This window comes from Oncorhynchus clarkii, unplaced genomic scaffold, assembly GCF_045791955.1.
Source record: "Oncorhynchus clarkii lewisi isolate Uvic-CL-2024 unplaced genomic scaffold, UVic_Ocla_1.0 unplaced_contig_12549_pilon_pilon, whole genome shotgun sequence".
Lineage (NCBI taxonomy): Eukaryota > Metazoa > Chordata > Actinopteri > Salmoniformes > Salmonidae > Oncorhynchus > Oncorhynchus clarkii.
Window position 1 is genome coordinate 84,201 of NW_027261107.1, and position 15,933 is coordinate 100,133.

Below are 15,933 nucleotides of genomic sequence, written 5' to 3' on the forward strand. Positions count from 1 at the left end.
AGGGGTGTGGGTGGATGTGGGTTGATGTGTGTTAGGGGTGTGGGTGGATGTGTGTTAGGAGTGTGGGTGGATGTGGGTGGATGTGTGTTAGGGGTGTAGGTGGATATGTGTTAGGGGTGTGGATGGATATGTGTTAGGGGTGTGGGTGGATGTGTGTTAGGGGTGTGGGTGGATGTGTGTTAGGGGTGTGGGTGGATGTGGGTGGATGTGTGTTAGGGGTGTGGGTGGATGTGGGTGGATGTGTGTTAGGGGTGTGGGTGGATGTGTGTTAGGAGTGTGGGTGGATGTGGGTGGATGTGTGTTAGGGGTGTAGGTGGATATGTGTTAGGGGTGTGGATGGATATGTGTTAGGGGTGTGGATGGATATGTGTTAGGGGTGTGGGTGGATGTGTGTTAGGGGTGTGGGTGGATGTGTGTTAGGGGTGTGGGTGGATGTGGGTGGATGTGTGTTAGGGGTGTGGGTGGATGTGGGTGGATGTGTGTTAGGGGTGTGGGTGGATGTGTGTTAGGGGCGTGGGTGGATGTGGGTGAATGTGTGGGTGGATGTGTTAGGGGTGTGGGTGGATGTGTGTTAGGGGTGTGGGTGGATGTGTGTTAGGGGTTTGGGTGGATGTGGGTGGATGTGAGGGTGGATGTGTGTTAGGGGTGTGGATGGATGTGGGTGGATGTGTGGGTGGATGTGTGTTATTGGTGTGGGTGGATGTGGGTGGATGTGTGGGTGGATGTGTGTTAGGGGTGTGGATGGATATGTGTTAGGGGTGTGGGTGGATGTGGGTGGATGGGGGTTAGGGGTGTGGGTGGATGTGTGGGTGTATGTGTGTTAGGAGTGTGGGTGGATGTGGGTGAATGTGTGGGTGGATGTGTTAGGGGTGTGGGTGGATGTGTGTTAGGGGTGTGGGTGGATGTGTGTTAGGGGTTTGGGTGGATGTGGGTGGATGTGAGGGTGGATGTGTGTTAGTGGTGTGGATGGATGTGGGTGGATGTGTGGGTGGATGTGTGTTAGGGGTGTGAGTGGATGTGGGTGGATGTGTGGGTGGATGTGTGTTAGGGGTGTGGATGGATATGTGTTAGGGGTGTGGGTGGATGTGGGTGGATGTGTGGGTGGATGGGGGTTAGGGGTGTGGGTGTATGTGTGGGTGTATGTGTGTTAGGAGTGTGGGTGGATTCGTGGGTGTATGTGTGTTAGGGGTGTGGGTGGATGTGTGTTAGGGGTGTGGGTGGATGTGTGTTAGGGGGTGTGGGTGGATGTGGGTGGATGTGTGTTAGGGGTGTGGGTGGATGTGGGTGGATGTGGGTGGATGTGTGTTAGGGGTGTGGGTGGATGTGTGTTAGGGGTGTGGGTGGATGTGTGTTAGGGGTGTGGGTGGATGTGGGTGGATGTGTGGGTGGATGTGTGTTAGGGGTGTGGGTGGATGTGGGTGGATGTGTGTTAGGGGTGTGGGTGGATGTGGGTGGATGTGTGGGTGGCTGTGTGTTAGGGGTGTGGGTGGATGTGGGTGGATGTGTGGGTGGATGTGTGGGTGGATGTGTGTTAGGGGTGTGGGTGGATGTGGGTGGATGTGTGGGTGGATGTGTGGGTGGATGTGTGTGTGGGTTTCAGAAGCAGTGATAGTGAAAGATTTCCTGTGGAGTTAATATGCCTCTAGTTTTAATGGATAATAAAATGTCTTCCCCTCCAATGGGACTTTTCACAAGATGCTGTTAATGTTAGCTCAGGTTAACCTCCTTATCACAAACTGTATAATACAAGAGCATTAATTGAACACACATTTATTAAACAGACGTTACAAGGCCACGGTTATGACACTTGACACAACCATGGATGTAGGAGGCTGTCCTGGAATTGCTGCTGCAGTGAATGTGTATCATAGATGAATGTTCAGCATAGCTAATGGCCAAATGAGGGTCAGAGGTCAGTTTATTTATCCATGATCCATGTGAAACCTAGACACACACACACACACACACACACACACACACACACACACACACACACACACACACACACACACACACACACACACACACACACACACACACACACACGAACAGTGGCGTCATGCAGACATTATTTTAGAGGTATGTGAGGATGAAGACTGTGTGTGTGTGTGGGACTGGCCAGCCCCCCTCTGGAATTCTGAGGATTTAGTATTTTTCGAACAACTGAAACAGCTTGTTCCTGCAATCTAGAGCCATAATCATTTTGTCTAATACTATGTACAAAAAAAAGAAGTGAAACAGAAGCTATCTAAGCTTACCTCTTTATCTGTTCACATGTCAGTTTAATGAATGATGCACGTTGATTCTATGACAAATGTTATGCCTTAGGAGTTTAGTACAACTGCCACACTGTTACTGTACATACAGTGCATTCGGAAAGTATTCAGACCCCATTCCTTTTTCCACATTTTGTTACGTTACAGCCTTATTTTTTTTAAAATATTTAAATAAATACAGATACTCATCAACCTACACACAATACCCCATATTGACAAAGCGAAAACAGTTTTTTAGAAATGTTGCAAGTTTATTAAAAGTAAAAAACAGAAATACCTTAGTTACATAAGTATTAGGACCCTTTGCTATGAGACTCGAAATTAAGCTCAGGTGCATCCTGTTTCCATGAATCATCCTTGAGATGTTTCTACAACTTCATTGGAGTCCACCTGTGGTAAATTAAATTGATTGGACATGATTTGGAAAGGCACACACTTGTGTCCCACAGTTGACAGTGTATGTCAGAGCAAGAAACAAGCCATGAGGTCAAAGGAATTGTCCATAGAGCTCCGAGACAGGATTGTGTCGAGGCACAGATCTGGGGAAGTTTACCAAAAAATTTCTGTAGCATTGAAGGTCCCCAAGAACACAGTGTCCTCCATCATTCTTAACCACCAAGACTCTTCCAAGAGCTGGACGCCCGGCCAAACTGAGCAATCGGGGGAGAAATGCCTTGGTCAGGGAGGTGACCAAGAACCCGATGGTGACTCTGACAGAGCTCCTGAGTTCCTCTGTAGAGATGGGAGAACCTTCCAGAAGGACAACCATCTCTGCAGCACTCCACCAATCAGACCTTTATGGTAGAGTGGCCAGACGGAAGCCACTCCTGAGTAAAAGGCATATAAAAGCCCGATTGGAGTTTGCCAAAAGGCAGCTAAAGACTTTCAGACCATGAGAAACAAGATTCTCTGAGAAACAAGATTCTCTGGTCTGATGAAACCAAGATTGAACTCTTTAGCCTGAATGCCAAATGTCACGTCTGGCGGTGAAGCATGGTGGGGGCGGCATCATGCGGTGGGGATGTTTTTCAACAACAGGGACTGGGAGACAAGCAGGATCGAGGAAAAGATGAATGGAGCACAGAGAGATCCTTGATGAAAACCTGTTCAAGAGCTCTCAGGACCTGAGACTGGGGTGAAGTTTCACCTTCCAACAGGACAACGACCCGGACAATGATTTACATACATTCCTCCTGCGAGTCCTGCCCATCACTGGCAGCAAAAATCAAATCAAACGCTGTGCATGTAACTCAACACTCTCTCTCCTCCTCAACTGACGATACTGTCTGCATGCACAAGAGTATCTAGTGACCTGCTTAGCATATCTTTGCTCAGTGGTGCACCTTGGAAGAAACCACTTACTAAGGAGAAAAGGGAGGGGGGTTGAGAGGGTACTTTTTGCCTGGTCCAGTTAGTGTTCCCCTCTCTGCAAAATACCGCTGACAGATCTTTTTATAAGAAATTATGATAAAATGTGTGCTTAAAAATTAAGTGTAGGAATTCACTTAAAAATATATAATGTTAAACAAAATAAACATATACACACAAATTCAATGTTCTCTCTCTCTGTCTTATGTCAAAAGCCTTTCACATCCTCAATTCTATATTTCATGAGACTATTAAAACTCCAGCAATGTCGCCTTACTGATTTATTAATGGAGAAGCATCACAGGGGAGTCTGCTCTAGTTCTGAAACTGGTCACAGTGAGTTGTAACGAGTGTGAACACCAGGGGAAGAGCTTTCAACCATACCAGAATCTACATGACACCACATAGTTGGTCACATTCAGTCTGGAGATCTTGTTCAACTGCAGCATTCACAGATGGGTTTAGGTGATATGTACATATTGACACTGTAGTATTTGATCATTAACTGAAGTCACTTTTTCTAACCTACTCTTTCTCTCTTCTCATCTCCTCTCTCTCTCTCTCTCTCTCTCTCTCTCTCTCTCTCTCTCTCTCTCTCTCTCTCTCTCTCTCTCTCTCTCTCTCTCTCAGTGCACAGTGTGGGACTGGGACTCCAATGGGAAGCACGACTATATTGGTGAATATCAGGCCACATTCAAAGAGATGAGAGGGGCAATGGATGGGAGACAGGTAGGCTGTACAGGTGTTGTGTGAGTTTATAAGTGGGGTTTAGATAGCGTTGGTTGTTTTTCTTTTAGGTAGCGAAGGCATCAATCAGGTTTGTAAAATGATCATTTCTAGATGCCTGTCACGGATTCCCCCAGTACTGCTGCTCCTTCCTGCACCAGTTCCGGAGTTCTACATCACCGGCCTTCTAGGCTTCACTGCACTGTCTAATTACGCACTCCTGGTTACCATTTTCCCTGATTAGTAATTGTATACTGTATATGTGCCCTCTGTTCCCCATTGTCCTGGTCGATTATTGTTACCATGTCTGTTGGTCCTGTGAGTACCTGTGTTTTGGCATTCGTGCTGCGTGTTTTATGCAATTGTTATTACGGATCCCGTGCAGTGTAATTACTGGTCTCATCCCGTGCAGTGTAATTACTGGTCTCATCCCGTGCAGTGTAATTACTGGTCTCATCTTGTGCAGTGTAATTCCTGGTCTCATCCCGTGCAGTGTAATTACTGGTCTCATCCCGTGCAGTGTAATTACTGGTCTCATCCCGTGCAGTGTAATTACTGGTCTCATCCCGTGCAGTGTAATTACTGGTCTCATCCCGTGCAGTGTAATTACTGGTCTCATCCCGTGCATTGTAATTACTGGTCTCATCCCGTGCAGTGTAATTACTGGTCTCATCCCGTGCAGTGTAATTACTGGTCTCATCCAGTGCAGTGTAATTACTGGTCTCATCCCGTGCAGTGTAATTACTGGTCTCATCCCGTGCAGTGTAATTACTGGTCTCATCTCGTGCAGTGTAATTACTGGTCTCATCCCGTGCAGTGTAATTACTGGTCTCATCCCGTTCATTGTTAGTCTGGGTCTCGTCCTTTGTATTTATTATAGGTTTAACCTCGTTCTTTTGTTTGGGTTACATCCCTGTGTGTTTGTATACGTGTTTGTTTTGGGCTTCGTCCTGCCTTTCATGGCATGTTGTGTAATTTGGGTGGAGTATTAAAACCCCTATTACGTATTCCTGCGCTTGTCTCCAATCATTTATACAATGTGAAACATGGTCATTATTCACCTAAGACTTCTCAGACTGTAGGAATCACACTCTGATATGATTCTGTACTCACTGCAATGTATGTCTCTCCAGATGATATGTCAGAGCAGAGAAAAAGTGGGTTAGAGAGGCAGAGCTCATGTGGGTTGCCGACAGGAGATTTGTTTTCATCCAACTCCTCTGAAGGTTTATCTAGCTTCCTCTCTCTGGGGGATGTGACCAGAGGGTAGTGTCCTCTCTCTGGGGGATGTGACCAGAGGGTAGAGTCCTCTCTCTGGGGGATGTGACCAGAGGATAGCGTCCTCTCTCTGGGGGATGTGACCAGAGGGTAGCGTCCTCTCTCTGGGGGATGTGACCAGAGGGTAGAGTCCTCTCTCTGGGGGATGTGACCAGAGGGTAGCGTCCTCTCTCTGGGGGATGTGACCAGAGGGTAGCGTCCTCTCTCTGGGGGATGTGACCAGAGGATAGCGTTCTCTCTCTGGGGGATGTGACCAGAGGGTAGCGTTCTCTCTCTGGGGGATGTGACCAGAGGGTAGCGTCCTCTCTCTGGGGGATGTGACCAGAGGGTAGCGTCCTCTCTCTGGGGGATGTGACCAGAGGGTAGCGTCCTCTCTCTGGGGGATGTGACCAGAGGGTAGCGTCCTCTCTCTGGGGGATGTGACCAGAGGGTAGCGTCCTCTCTCTGGGGGATGTGACCAGAGGGTAGAGTCCTCTCTCTAGGGGATGTGACCAGAGGGTAGCGTCCTCTCTCTGGGGGATGTGACCAGAGGGTAGCGTCCTCTCTCTGGGGGATGTGACCAGAGGATAGCGTTCTCTCTCTGGGGGATGTGACCAGAGGGTAGCGTTCTCTCTCTGGGGGATGTGACCAGAGGGTAGCGTCCTCTCTCTGGGGGATGTGACCAGAGGGTAGCGTCCTCTCTCTGGGGGATGTGACCAGAGGGTAGCGTCCTCTCTCTGGGGGACATGACCAAATGCAGTGGCATGGGGCCATTTGGGGCTCAGGACAATTTTCTCCCCCGGAGGAGATACTTACTTCTCTCATTGGGTGCTGAGGATATTTCAGCGCTCCACAGGGAAGAGTAGGACAGAAGCCTTCAGGAAAAACCAAACAAATGACAATGGATATCTCTCAGCTAGGAGCCTCCCCATCATCCGGTAGCCACCGTCTCCTCTGTCTCTCTCTCTGTACCAGTATAATTCAGAAATCAGCACTCTCTCCTTCACTGTATGGAGGACAAGGGTGTGAGAGAGTGAAAGTTCTGTCCTGCCTGGTGTGTTTGGGAAAGAATCCTTGCTGTTTCCTTCCAGCTCAGAATGCTTGGTAATGGATCCATTGAGCCATGGTTAGTGCTATTCGGCATCCTTGTGACATCCCTACCCTAACCTTAACCCCTACCCTCACCCTAACCTTAACCATAACCCTTACCTTATTTCTTATGGCTGCAGGGTCAGTATTGAGTAGCTTGGATGAAAGTTGCCCAGAGGTGCCCAGAGTAAACGGCCTGCTCCTCAGTCCCAGTTGCTAATATATGCATATTATTATTAGTATTGGATAGAAAACACTCTGAAGTTTCTAAAACTGTTTGAATGATGTCTGTGAGTATAACAGAACTCATATGGCAGGCAAAAACCTGAGATGAAATCCAAACTCTACACACAAAGGAATTCTCCAGTTGGAGAACTCTCCACAACACCCTAAAGATTGATTCTATACTTAGTTTGACAAGTTTCTTCGACCTGTAATATAACTTTTTGATGTTTTTGTCCGACATTTGGATGGATCTGCACGAGCGTTTTGTATACCTAAGCCCTAACAAAAGTTGCTACTTGGACATAAATAATGGCCATTATTGAACAATTCAAGCATTTATTGTGGAACTAGGATTCCTGGGAGTGCATTCTGATGAAGATCATCAAAGGTAAGGGAATATTTATAATGTGATTTCTGGTTTCTGTTGACTCCAACCTGGCGGATAATTTTATTTATTTTCTGGGCGCCGTCTCAGATTATTGCATGGTTTGCTTTTTCCGTAAAGTTGTTTTGAAATCTGACACAGCGGTTGCATTAATTAAGGAAAGGTATATCTATAATTCCATGTGTATAACTGAGTATTTCTGTAAAATGATAACGGGACTGCAGCCCTGAAAGGTCAAAGGGTACTTAACCTTGATTTCAATTGAAGGCACTTTGATATCGACAGATTTATTTTTTACTTTTTTAATTGAGATCAGCCTTCATCACCACTTAAAGAGACAGTTTGAGGAGACTGTTTCAAGACATTTAAAGTTTTTACCTAATGTCCAGAGTTTTGCAAACCGAACAGCTTCCCTTGGAACAAGAACAAGAAAGAATGCATTTAATTAGTCGACGTTTCATGGTGAGGATGACAGGTGACAACCCGTAGTGCCGTACAACGCTGGACGCCTCTCCTTCATCACGCCGACTGGCCCAGGCAGACAGCTGTGTCTTCATTAGCACACAAAAGGAGCTCCAGGCTGAGGCTTCTAGGCTAATTATATTACAATGTGGCTCACTTCGTAGTCTAAATAAACCCTACGGTGCTCGGGCCTCAAACGCAGCAAGCTTTTAAAGGCCGGTCACACCACTAATTGGCTCCTTCATGGAATTTAAGAAGACTGCTGGACATGCGGGCATTAAACTCGTTATAGTACGGCCCATTTCATTCGACTCCAATGCCACATATGCTGTAGGATACACAGGGGCTTTTGACTCCTACTGAAATTGGTGATTTGGCTGATGGAGATATCTAGTTTTTTTTTACCCATTATCTGCTAATCATCCATGGAGCTACAACTAGTTGGGTATCCACTTTTATGATAATGGTCATATAATCGGTTTTGTAAGCTAAAGTGAACGACAGAGAACGGCACGGACAGCCTGTCCCTGAGACGATTAGGTGACTGATGTTTTGTTTTTCTCTCCCATGACCCTTAGAGGAAAAGTGGTGGATTTTAACACAGGAGTTGTTTTCTGATTTTGAGCAGCAGATTGAAATGACTGGGCTAATCTGTACAGTCCTGAATGGATAACGCTCCCCTCATTAGTGACGAACAAATGATCCAGAAACCAAACCTCGTCAGGCTGCTGTTGCTTGGATTTGCTAATTATTCTCCCTAACACGCTCCACAGTTCCATTTCCTTGCCACTTCTCATTGCTGTGGATCATATTGCTTTCTTTCACTCCATTGTCTGGCCTCCACTACCATCGCTCCATGTTATCCAATGGGATGATATAGTCTATCAATTCTGTCATTTTTGAATGATTCTTTTAAACTCTGTTTAGCACAGTCAGTCTCCCGCCACCAAGTCACATACTGTAGGGATGATACTGTACTTATTGTGATAGTGTTTTTTATATTTGATCAACGCCAGGTCCAATGGGAGTGTATAAACCCCAAGTATCAGATCAAGAAGAAGAATTACAAGAACTCTGGTATCGTCATTCTCAATCAGTGCAAGGTGATTCACGATTCTCTCTCATTCACACACTCATTCCATCCTTCCTCCGCCCACCACTTTCTCTAACCTGATGTCTAAGTCTCATTGGCAGACGGTTCCAGAACATTTATCATCCTGTTGCTGTTATGGATGTGAAGGATGGTTGTGATCAGATGGAATCTGACTAATATGACATTTCTTCCATCTGCTGAACCCACGGATGACCTTAAAATTAGTGTCATTTTGGGGACAACTATGTCTGCATGGAGACACTGTGGAATAGCTAATGTTGTTTTTAAATGCAGACATATTCCCATTAAATAAGTGCTGGCCTTTCTCAGTGTCTTTATTGGCAGATTGCTACTTACCAAGATTATCTATTATATTGAGAAGATAGTCGAGTGAACGCTCCAACAAAGGAAATAAACTCAGCAAAAAAATAAATGTCCCTTTTTCAGGACTCTGTCTTTCAAAGGTAATTAGTAAAAATCCAAATAACTTCACAGATCTTCATTGTAAGGGGTTTCAACACTGTTTCCCATGCTTGTTCAATGAACCATAAACAATGAATGAACATGCACCTGTGGAATGGTCGTTGAGAAACTAACAGCTTACAGATGGTAGGTAATTAAGGTCACAGTTATGAAAACTTAGGACATTAAAGAGGCCTTTCTACTGACTCTGAAAAACACCAAAAGAAAGATGTCCAGCGTCCCTGCTCATCTGTGTGAACGTGCTTTAGGCATGCTGCAAGGAGGCATGAGGACTGCAGATGTGGCCGGGGCAATAAATTGCAATGTCCATACTGTGAGATGCCTAAGACAGCGCTACAGGGAGACAGGATGGACAGCTGATCGTCCTCGCAGTGGCAGACCACATGTAACAACACCTGCACAGGATCGGTACATCCGAACATCACACCTGTCACATGAGTTGACGCTGGAGAGACGAAGCAGGAACGGGGAGTGAAACTTTTAATAAATAACGGACATGGAACGAGACAGGAACAGCGTCATAAAACTAATACTAAGGACAAAAAACAATGCAATTCAGTAGCGGGGAACAGAGCTGGGGAACTGACAAATATAGTGGAGGAAATGAACAGATGATAAGTGAGTCCAATAACGCTGATGCGCATGACGAGGGAAGGCAGGTGTGCGTGATGGATGGCTGAAGTGCATGATGCAGGGCAACCTGGGGCCTTCAAGCGCCAGGGGGAGGAAAGAGCTGGAGCAGACATGACAACACTTGCAGGACAGGTACAGGATGGCAATAACAACTGCCCGAGTTACACCAGGAACGCACAATCCCTCCATCAGTGCTCAGACTGTCCGCAATAGGCTGAGAGAGGCTGGACTGAGGGCTTGTAGACCTGTTGTAAGGCACGTCCTCACCAGACATCACCGGCAACAACGTCGCCTATGGGCACAAACCCACCGTCGCTGGACCAGACAGGGCTGGCAAAAAGTGCTCTTCACTGAGTGTTACACCGAGGCCTGTACTCTGGAGCAGGATCGATTTGGAGGTGGAGGGTCTGTAGTGGTCTTGGGGGATGTGTTGCAGCATCATCAGACTGAGCTTGTTGTCATTGCAGGCAATCTTAACGCTGTGCGTTACATGGAAGACATCCTCCTGACATGACCCTCCAGCATGACAATGTCACCAGCCATAATGATTGTTCTGTGCATGATTTCCTGCAAGACAGGAATGTCAGTGTTCTGCCATGGCCAGCGAAGAGCTCGGATCTCAATCCCATTGAGCACGTCTGGGACCTGTTGGATCAGAGGGTGAGGGGTAGGGCCAATTTCCCCAGAAATGTCTGGGATCTTGCAGGTGCCTTGGTGGAAGAGTGTGGTAACATCTCACAGCAAGAACTGGCAAATCTGGTGCAGTCCATGAGGAGGACACATTATTCAATTTATGTTAGTCACATGTCTGTGGAACTTGTTTGGTTTATGTTTCAGTTGTTGAATCTTGTTATGTATAAACAAATATTTGCACGTTAAGTTTGCTGAAAATAAACGCAGTTGACAGTGAGAGGACGTTTCTTTTTTTGCAGAGTTTACATGTTCTCAAAGATGATAGGCAGGTAGGAGGAGGCAAGATAAAGTGAAAGAATTCTAGCTAATGAGAGGGCAGATACGTGTGTGAACAACAGACACAACTAAGTCGTATTTCCTAAAGTTGCCGGAATGCCATGTTCATCCACTTATATAATTTGTAACAGCCTAAACATTATTTAACTTATGTTAAAGATTAAATAAGCCTCGTAATTCGACACACTCGCATAGACCAAAAAAAAGGCTTATCTCACGTAGACAGATTTTGGTCGGAGTAAATCCCCACTTCTTCCTCTCTGGTATTTCCCAACACTGGCCAACATGTGACACCAGTTGTAACAGAGACATAATGAACAACACCCACAGCCAGCTGGTTTCCTCAAAGCTAATGGCTAACATGCTAAACTAGCTGCTTTGTAATTGGCTGGAATAAGGGATAAGATGCTCCTAAGTGGTCAGTTACTGTGTCTGTCATGTCATCCCCAAGTGATTGGTGTCAATTCTCACTGTGGATAGCTGAGGTCCCCCGCCCTCAACTGCTGTCTCCCATCCACAGATCATCAAGATGCACTCCTTCCTGGATTACATCATGGGAGGCTGTCAGATCCAGTTTACAGTGAGTTCACACTGACACTCACACTAACATGCATGACTCACACATTCACACACAGGATGCCAAAATGTATTCAAATACACAAAATAATGCATATTACTTTTAAAAAATGGCACTGCCCTCATTATTCTCTTTTTAGTTGGGTGACGTATATGTGACAGACTGGGTTTTAACCAGGGTCATGTGTGTGCCACAAGACTGAGTTAGCCTGCCGAGCTTAAGCCTAGGCATTAGCTGAGGGAGCTTACATAAATAATCCTATTTTGTTCTGATAGTTAGAATGGTTCATTTTCACCACCTGTGAAACAAACCTCTGCCATTAGCTGCAGCTTTTCAAGAATCCCTTTCTCCCAGCTGTGAACACGTGGGTTCTAATTATCTGTTGTTTTTCTGGCTAAGGGATGCCCTCTGCCCCCTGCCTGTAAATAGTGTTTGTGTGAAACTACTTCTCAAGGGAGGTCTTACTGAGGTACACTTAATTGACCAGGAAGTGTTTGCTCTTATGACACACTAACTTTTCCTTTTATTCCTACCACCTAAAAGGCGACCGTGGTTGATGTTGACATTTAAATGGGCTCCATACTTCCTTCAGATCCCTTGGCGAGAGTGTTAGGCTCTCTCTCTCTGTGCCAGGCTGAACAACAGATGAGAAACGTTCTGCCTCTAACCGTTTCTAATGAGGAACAATGTATCCATAGATCACAGACGTGAGAAAAATAATCAAAGAGATGACTGACTTTAAATGAGGAGAAAAAGAATAAGAGATGACAAAAGAGAGAGGGGTGGGAACAAGCCCAACAGAGTAGAAGAGGATAGCAGAGCAGACAGAGTGGGATGGTGTATGTGTCAGAGTGAGGGAGAGGTGTAAAGGGAAGATGGGATGGTGTATATGTAAGAGTGAGGGAGAGGTGTAAAGGGAAGGTGGGATGGTGTGTGTGTCAGAGGGAGAGGTGTAAAGGGAAGGTGGGATGGTGTGTGTGTCAGAGGGAGAGGTGTAAAGGGAAGGTGGGATGGTGTATGTGTCAGAGTGAGAGGTGTAAAGGGAAGGTGGGATGGTGTGTGTGTCAGAGTGAGAGGTGTAAAGGGAAGGTGGGATGGTGTATGTGTCAGAGTGAGAGGTGTAAAGGGAAGGTGGGATGGTGTATGTGTCAGAGTGAGAGGTGTAAAGGGAAGGTGGGATGGTGTATGTGTCAGAGTGAGAGGTGTAAAGGGAAGGTGGGATGGTGTATGTGTCAGAGTGAGAGGTGTAAAGGGAAGGTGGGATGGTGTATGTGTCAGAGTGAGAGGTGTAAAGGGAAGGTGGGATGGTGTATGTGTCAGAGTGAGAGGTGTAAAGGGAAGGTGGGATGGTGTATGTGTCAGAGTGAGAGGTGTAAAGGGAAGGTGGGATGGTGTGTGTGTCAGAGTGAGAGGTGTATAGGGAAGGTGGGATGGTGTGTGTGTCAGAGTGAGAGGTGTAAAGGGAAGGTGGGATGGTGTATATGTCAGAGTGAGAGGTGTAAAGGGAAGGTGGGATGGTGTATGTGTCAGAGTGAGAGGTGTAAAGGGAAGGTGGGATGGTGTGTGTGTCAGAGGGAGGGAGAGGTGTAAATGGAAGGTGGGATGGTGTATGTGTCAGAGTGAGAGGTGTAAAGGGAAGGTGGGATGGTGTATGTGTCAGAGTGAGAGGTGTAAAGGGAAGGTGGGATGGTGTGTGTGTCAGAGTGAGAGGTGTAAAGGGAAGGTGGGATGGTGTGTGTGTCAGAGTGAGAGGTGTAAAGGGAAGGTGGGATGGTGTATGTGTCAGAGTGAGAGGTGTAAAGGGAAGGTGGGATGGTGTGTGTGTCAGAGTGAGAGGTGTAAAGGGAAGGTGGGATGGTGTATGTGTCAGAGTGAGAGGTGTAAAGGGAAGGTGGGATGGTGTATGTGTCAGAGTGAGAGGTGTAAAGGGAAGGTGGGATGGTGTATGTGTCAGAGTGAGAGGTGTAAAGGGAAGGTGGGATGGTGTATGTGTCAGAGTGAGAGGTGTAAAGGGAAGGTGGGATGGTGTATGTGTCAGAGTGAGAGGTGTAAAGGGAAGGTGGGATGGTGTATGTGTCAGAGTGAGAGGTGTAAAGGGAAGGTGGGATGGTGTATGTGTCAGAGTGAGAGGTGTAAAGGGAAGGTGGGATGGTGTGTGTGTCAGAGTGAGAGGTGTATAGGGAAGGTGGGATGGTGTGTGTGTCAGAGTGAGAGGTGTAAAGGGAAGGTGGGATGGTGTATATGTCAGAGTGAGAGGTGTAAAGGGAAGGTGGGATGGTGTATGTGTCAGAGTGAGAGGTGTAAAGGGAAGGTGGGATGGTGTGTGTGTCAGAGGGAGGGAGAGGTGTAAATGGAAGGTGGGATGGTGTATGTGTCAGAGTGAGAGGTGTAAAGGGAAGGTGGGATGGTGTATGTGTCAGAGTGAAAGGTGTAAAGGGAAGGTGGGATGGTGTGTGTGTCAGAGTGAGAGGTGTAAAGGGAAGGTGGGATGGTGTGTGTGTCAGAGTGAGAGGTGTAAAGGGAAGGTGCATACATTTGAGGTAATTGGAGTCAAACTCCACTTTGATTGCCACTTGTCTTCCCAGGTAGCTATTGATTTCACCGCCTCGAACGGAGATCCTCACAACAGCTGCTCCCTACACTACATCCACCCATACCAGCCTAACGAGTACCTCAAAGCTCTGGTCGCTGTAGGGGAGATCTGCCAGGATTACGACAGGTGAGGCCAATCACACTCAGCCAATCATTAAGTTAACAGCTATTATATCAAATGTTGTGCAATGACTGTTGCTCGTGACTTCAATGTTGATTCGTCCTCTCCTGAAAAAATAACTTTTCAAAGTTTGTGTGTGAAAGTTTCCTCTAGTTGTCCAGTGACTCAGAGGTTATGTAAATGAGAAGTCATTCAGAGCCCATGGTAGTCCTGTTTCACCAGCAGAATGGACTTGTTTATGGGCATGCACATTTCAGATAACAATCCCTGGCTCAAAATCAAGTGTGCCATCGCTCAAATTCTAATCACTCTTTTGTTTTCTGTCCCTGCATGCATTTCAATCCAGTGACAAAATGTTCCCAGCGTTTGGCTTCGGCGCTCAGATTCCGCCCGACTTCAAGGTAATTTCCAACCATATTTTTCATAGAGTTGGGCTATGGCTCAGCCTCAGCAGGGTGTCGTAATCACTCCTGTGACAAGATGAGATGAGGTGAGACTCTGGCTCTGCTCTCCTGCTTCTGTAGTGATTACGACACCCGGCTGGCCCCCGCTGGCCCCCGCTGGACCCCGCTGGCCTCTGCTCTGCACTGTTCTGTCACACAGAATGGGCCGGTCCAGCCCAGGGTTCTCTACTGCTGGATTGACTCTCTGAGTCACTGAACTGCCCAGCAGGAAATACTGGCCATTCTGCCTGGGTGACTGGTGCTACCCCTGGCTGACACACGATGCTGCCTCTGGTCCAGAGAGGAGGGGGGGGGGGGGTACCATGGCTCGCAATTATGCTCATTATCCAACCCACATAAATGCAACAGTCGACTTTTAAATTTGATTGTGTGATTGATTGCTTCTGGCCAACTCTGTGTTAATGTGCGTGCGTGTGCCTGTGTGTGTGTGTTCCTTTGTCTCACTGTTCCATGATGATCAATAGTCCATATTTTTCATCTTCCTCCAGGTTTCTCACGATTTTGCAGTGAATTTTAATGAGGAAAATCCAGAATGTGCAGGTAGGTGCTTCGCCTCAAACAAATTAGAGGTTCACCCTGCCTTTGAAATCAGACTGTCAAAATGCTTTATCTCAAATGCTCAACACCAGCTCTGGGGTGGGTTGTTACCTTAAATTGGCAAAATTGTGGTCAATTTCCCCTTGCACTGAATAACTATTAAATATTAAAAGCATAAATTTACCTTTAATAACACATTAACCAGATAATAAAACCACATATCTTTAATAACACATTAACCAGATAATAAAACCACATATCTTTAATAACACATTAACCAGATAATAAAACCACATATCTTTAATAACACATTAACCAGATAATAAAACCACATATCTTTCATAACACATTAACCAGATAATAAAACCACATATCTTTAATAACACATTAACCAGATAATAAAACCACATATCTTTCATAACACATTAACCAGATAATAAAACCACATATCTTTAATAACACATTAACCAGATAATAAAACCACATTTATCACGTTCTCTCCTCATGCCGGCCCAAACACTTTGTAGGGATGCATCAATAAAACGTTTTACCAGTGAGTCTACAGTTGTTCAGAATCGAAACGGCGTCAGGAAAATGTTGAACAGCCAAAGGTGACCTGCATAAAGTCCCACAGACAGGCCTGGATGAAGCCGCTGTCATCGCACACTACAGGGGA

At 46.2% G+C, this 15,933-nt stretch overlaps 1 protein-coding gene across 1 annotated transcript in view; it reads left to right on the forward strand.

The window, feature by feature from the left end:
* Positions 1 to 15,933, forward strand: part of LOC139404862 (copine-4) — an 84,120-nt gene that overhangs the window by 56,590 nt on the left and 11,597 nt on the right. The window contains exons 6-11 of the mRNA XM_071147394.1: positions 4,275 to 4,373; positions 8,805 to 8,891; positions 11,487 to 11,546; positions 14,129 to 14,262; positions 14,603 to 14,657; positions 15,209 to 15,260. Of these exons, the coding sequence (XP_071003495.1) occupies positions 4,275 to 4,373; positions 8,805 to 8,891; positions 11,487 to 11,546; positions 14,129 to 14,262; positions 14,603 to 14,657; positions 15,209 to 15,260 (487 nt within the window). The remainder of the gene's footprint in view (positions 1 to 4,274; positions 4,374 to 8,804; positions 8,892 to 11,486; positions 11,547 to 14,128; positions 14,263 to 14,602; positions 14,658 to 15,208; positions 15,261 to 15,933) is intronic.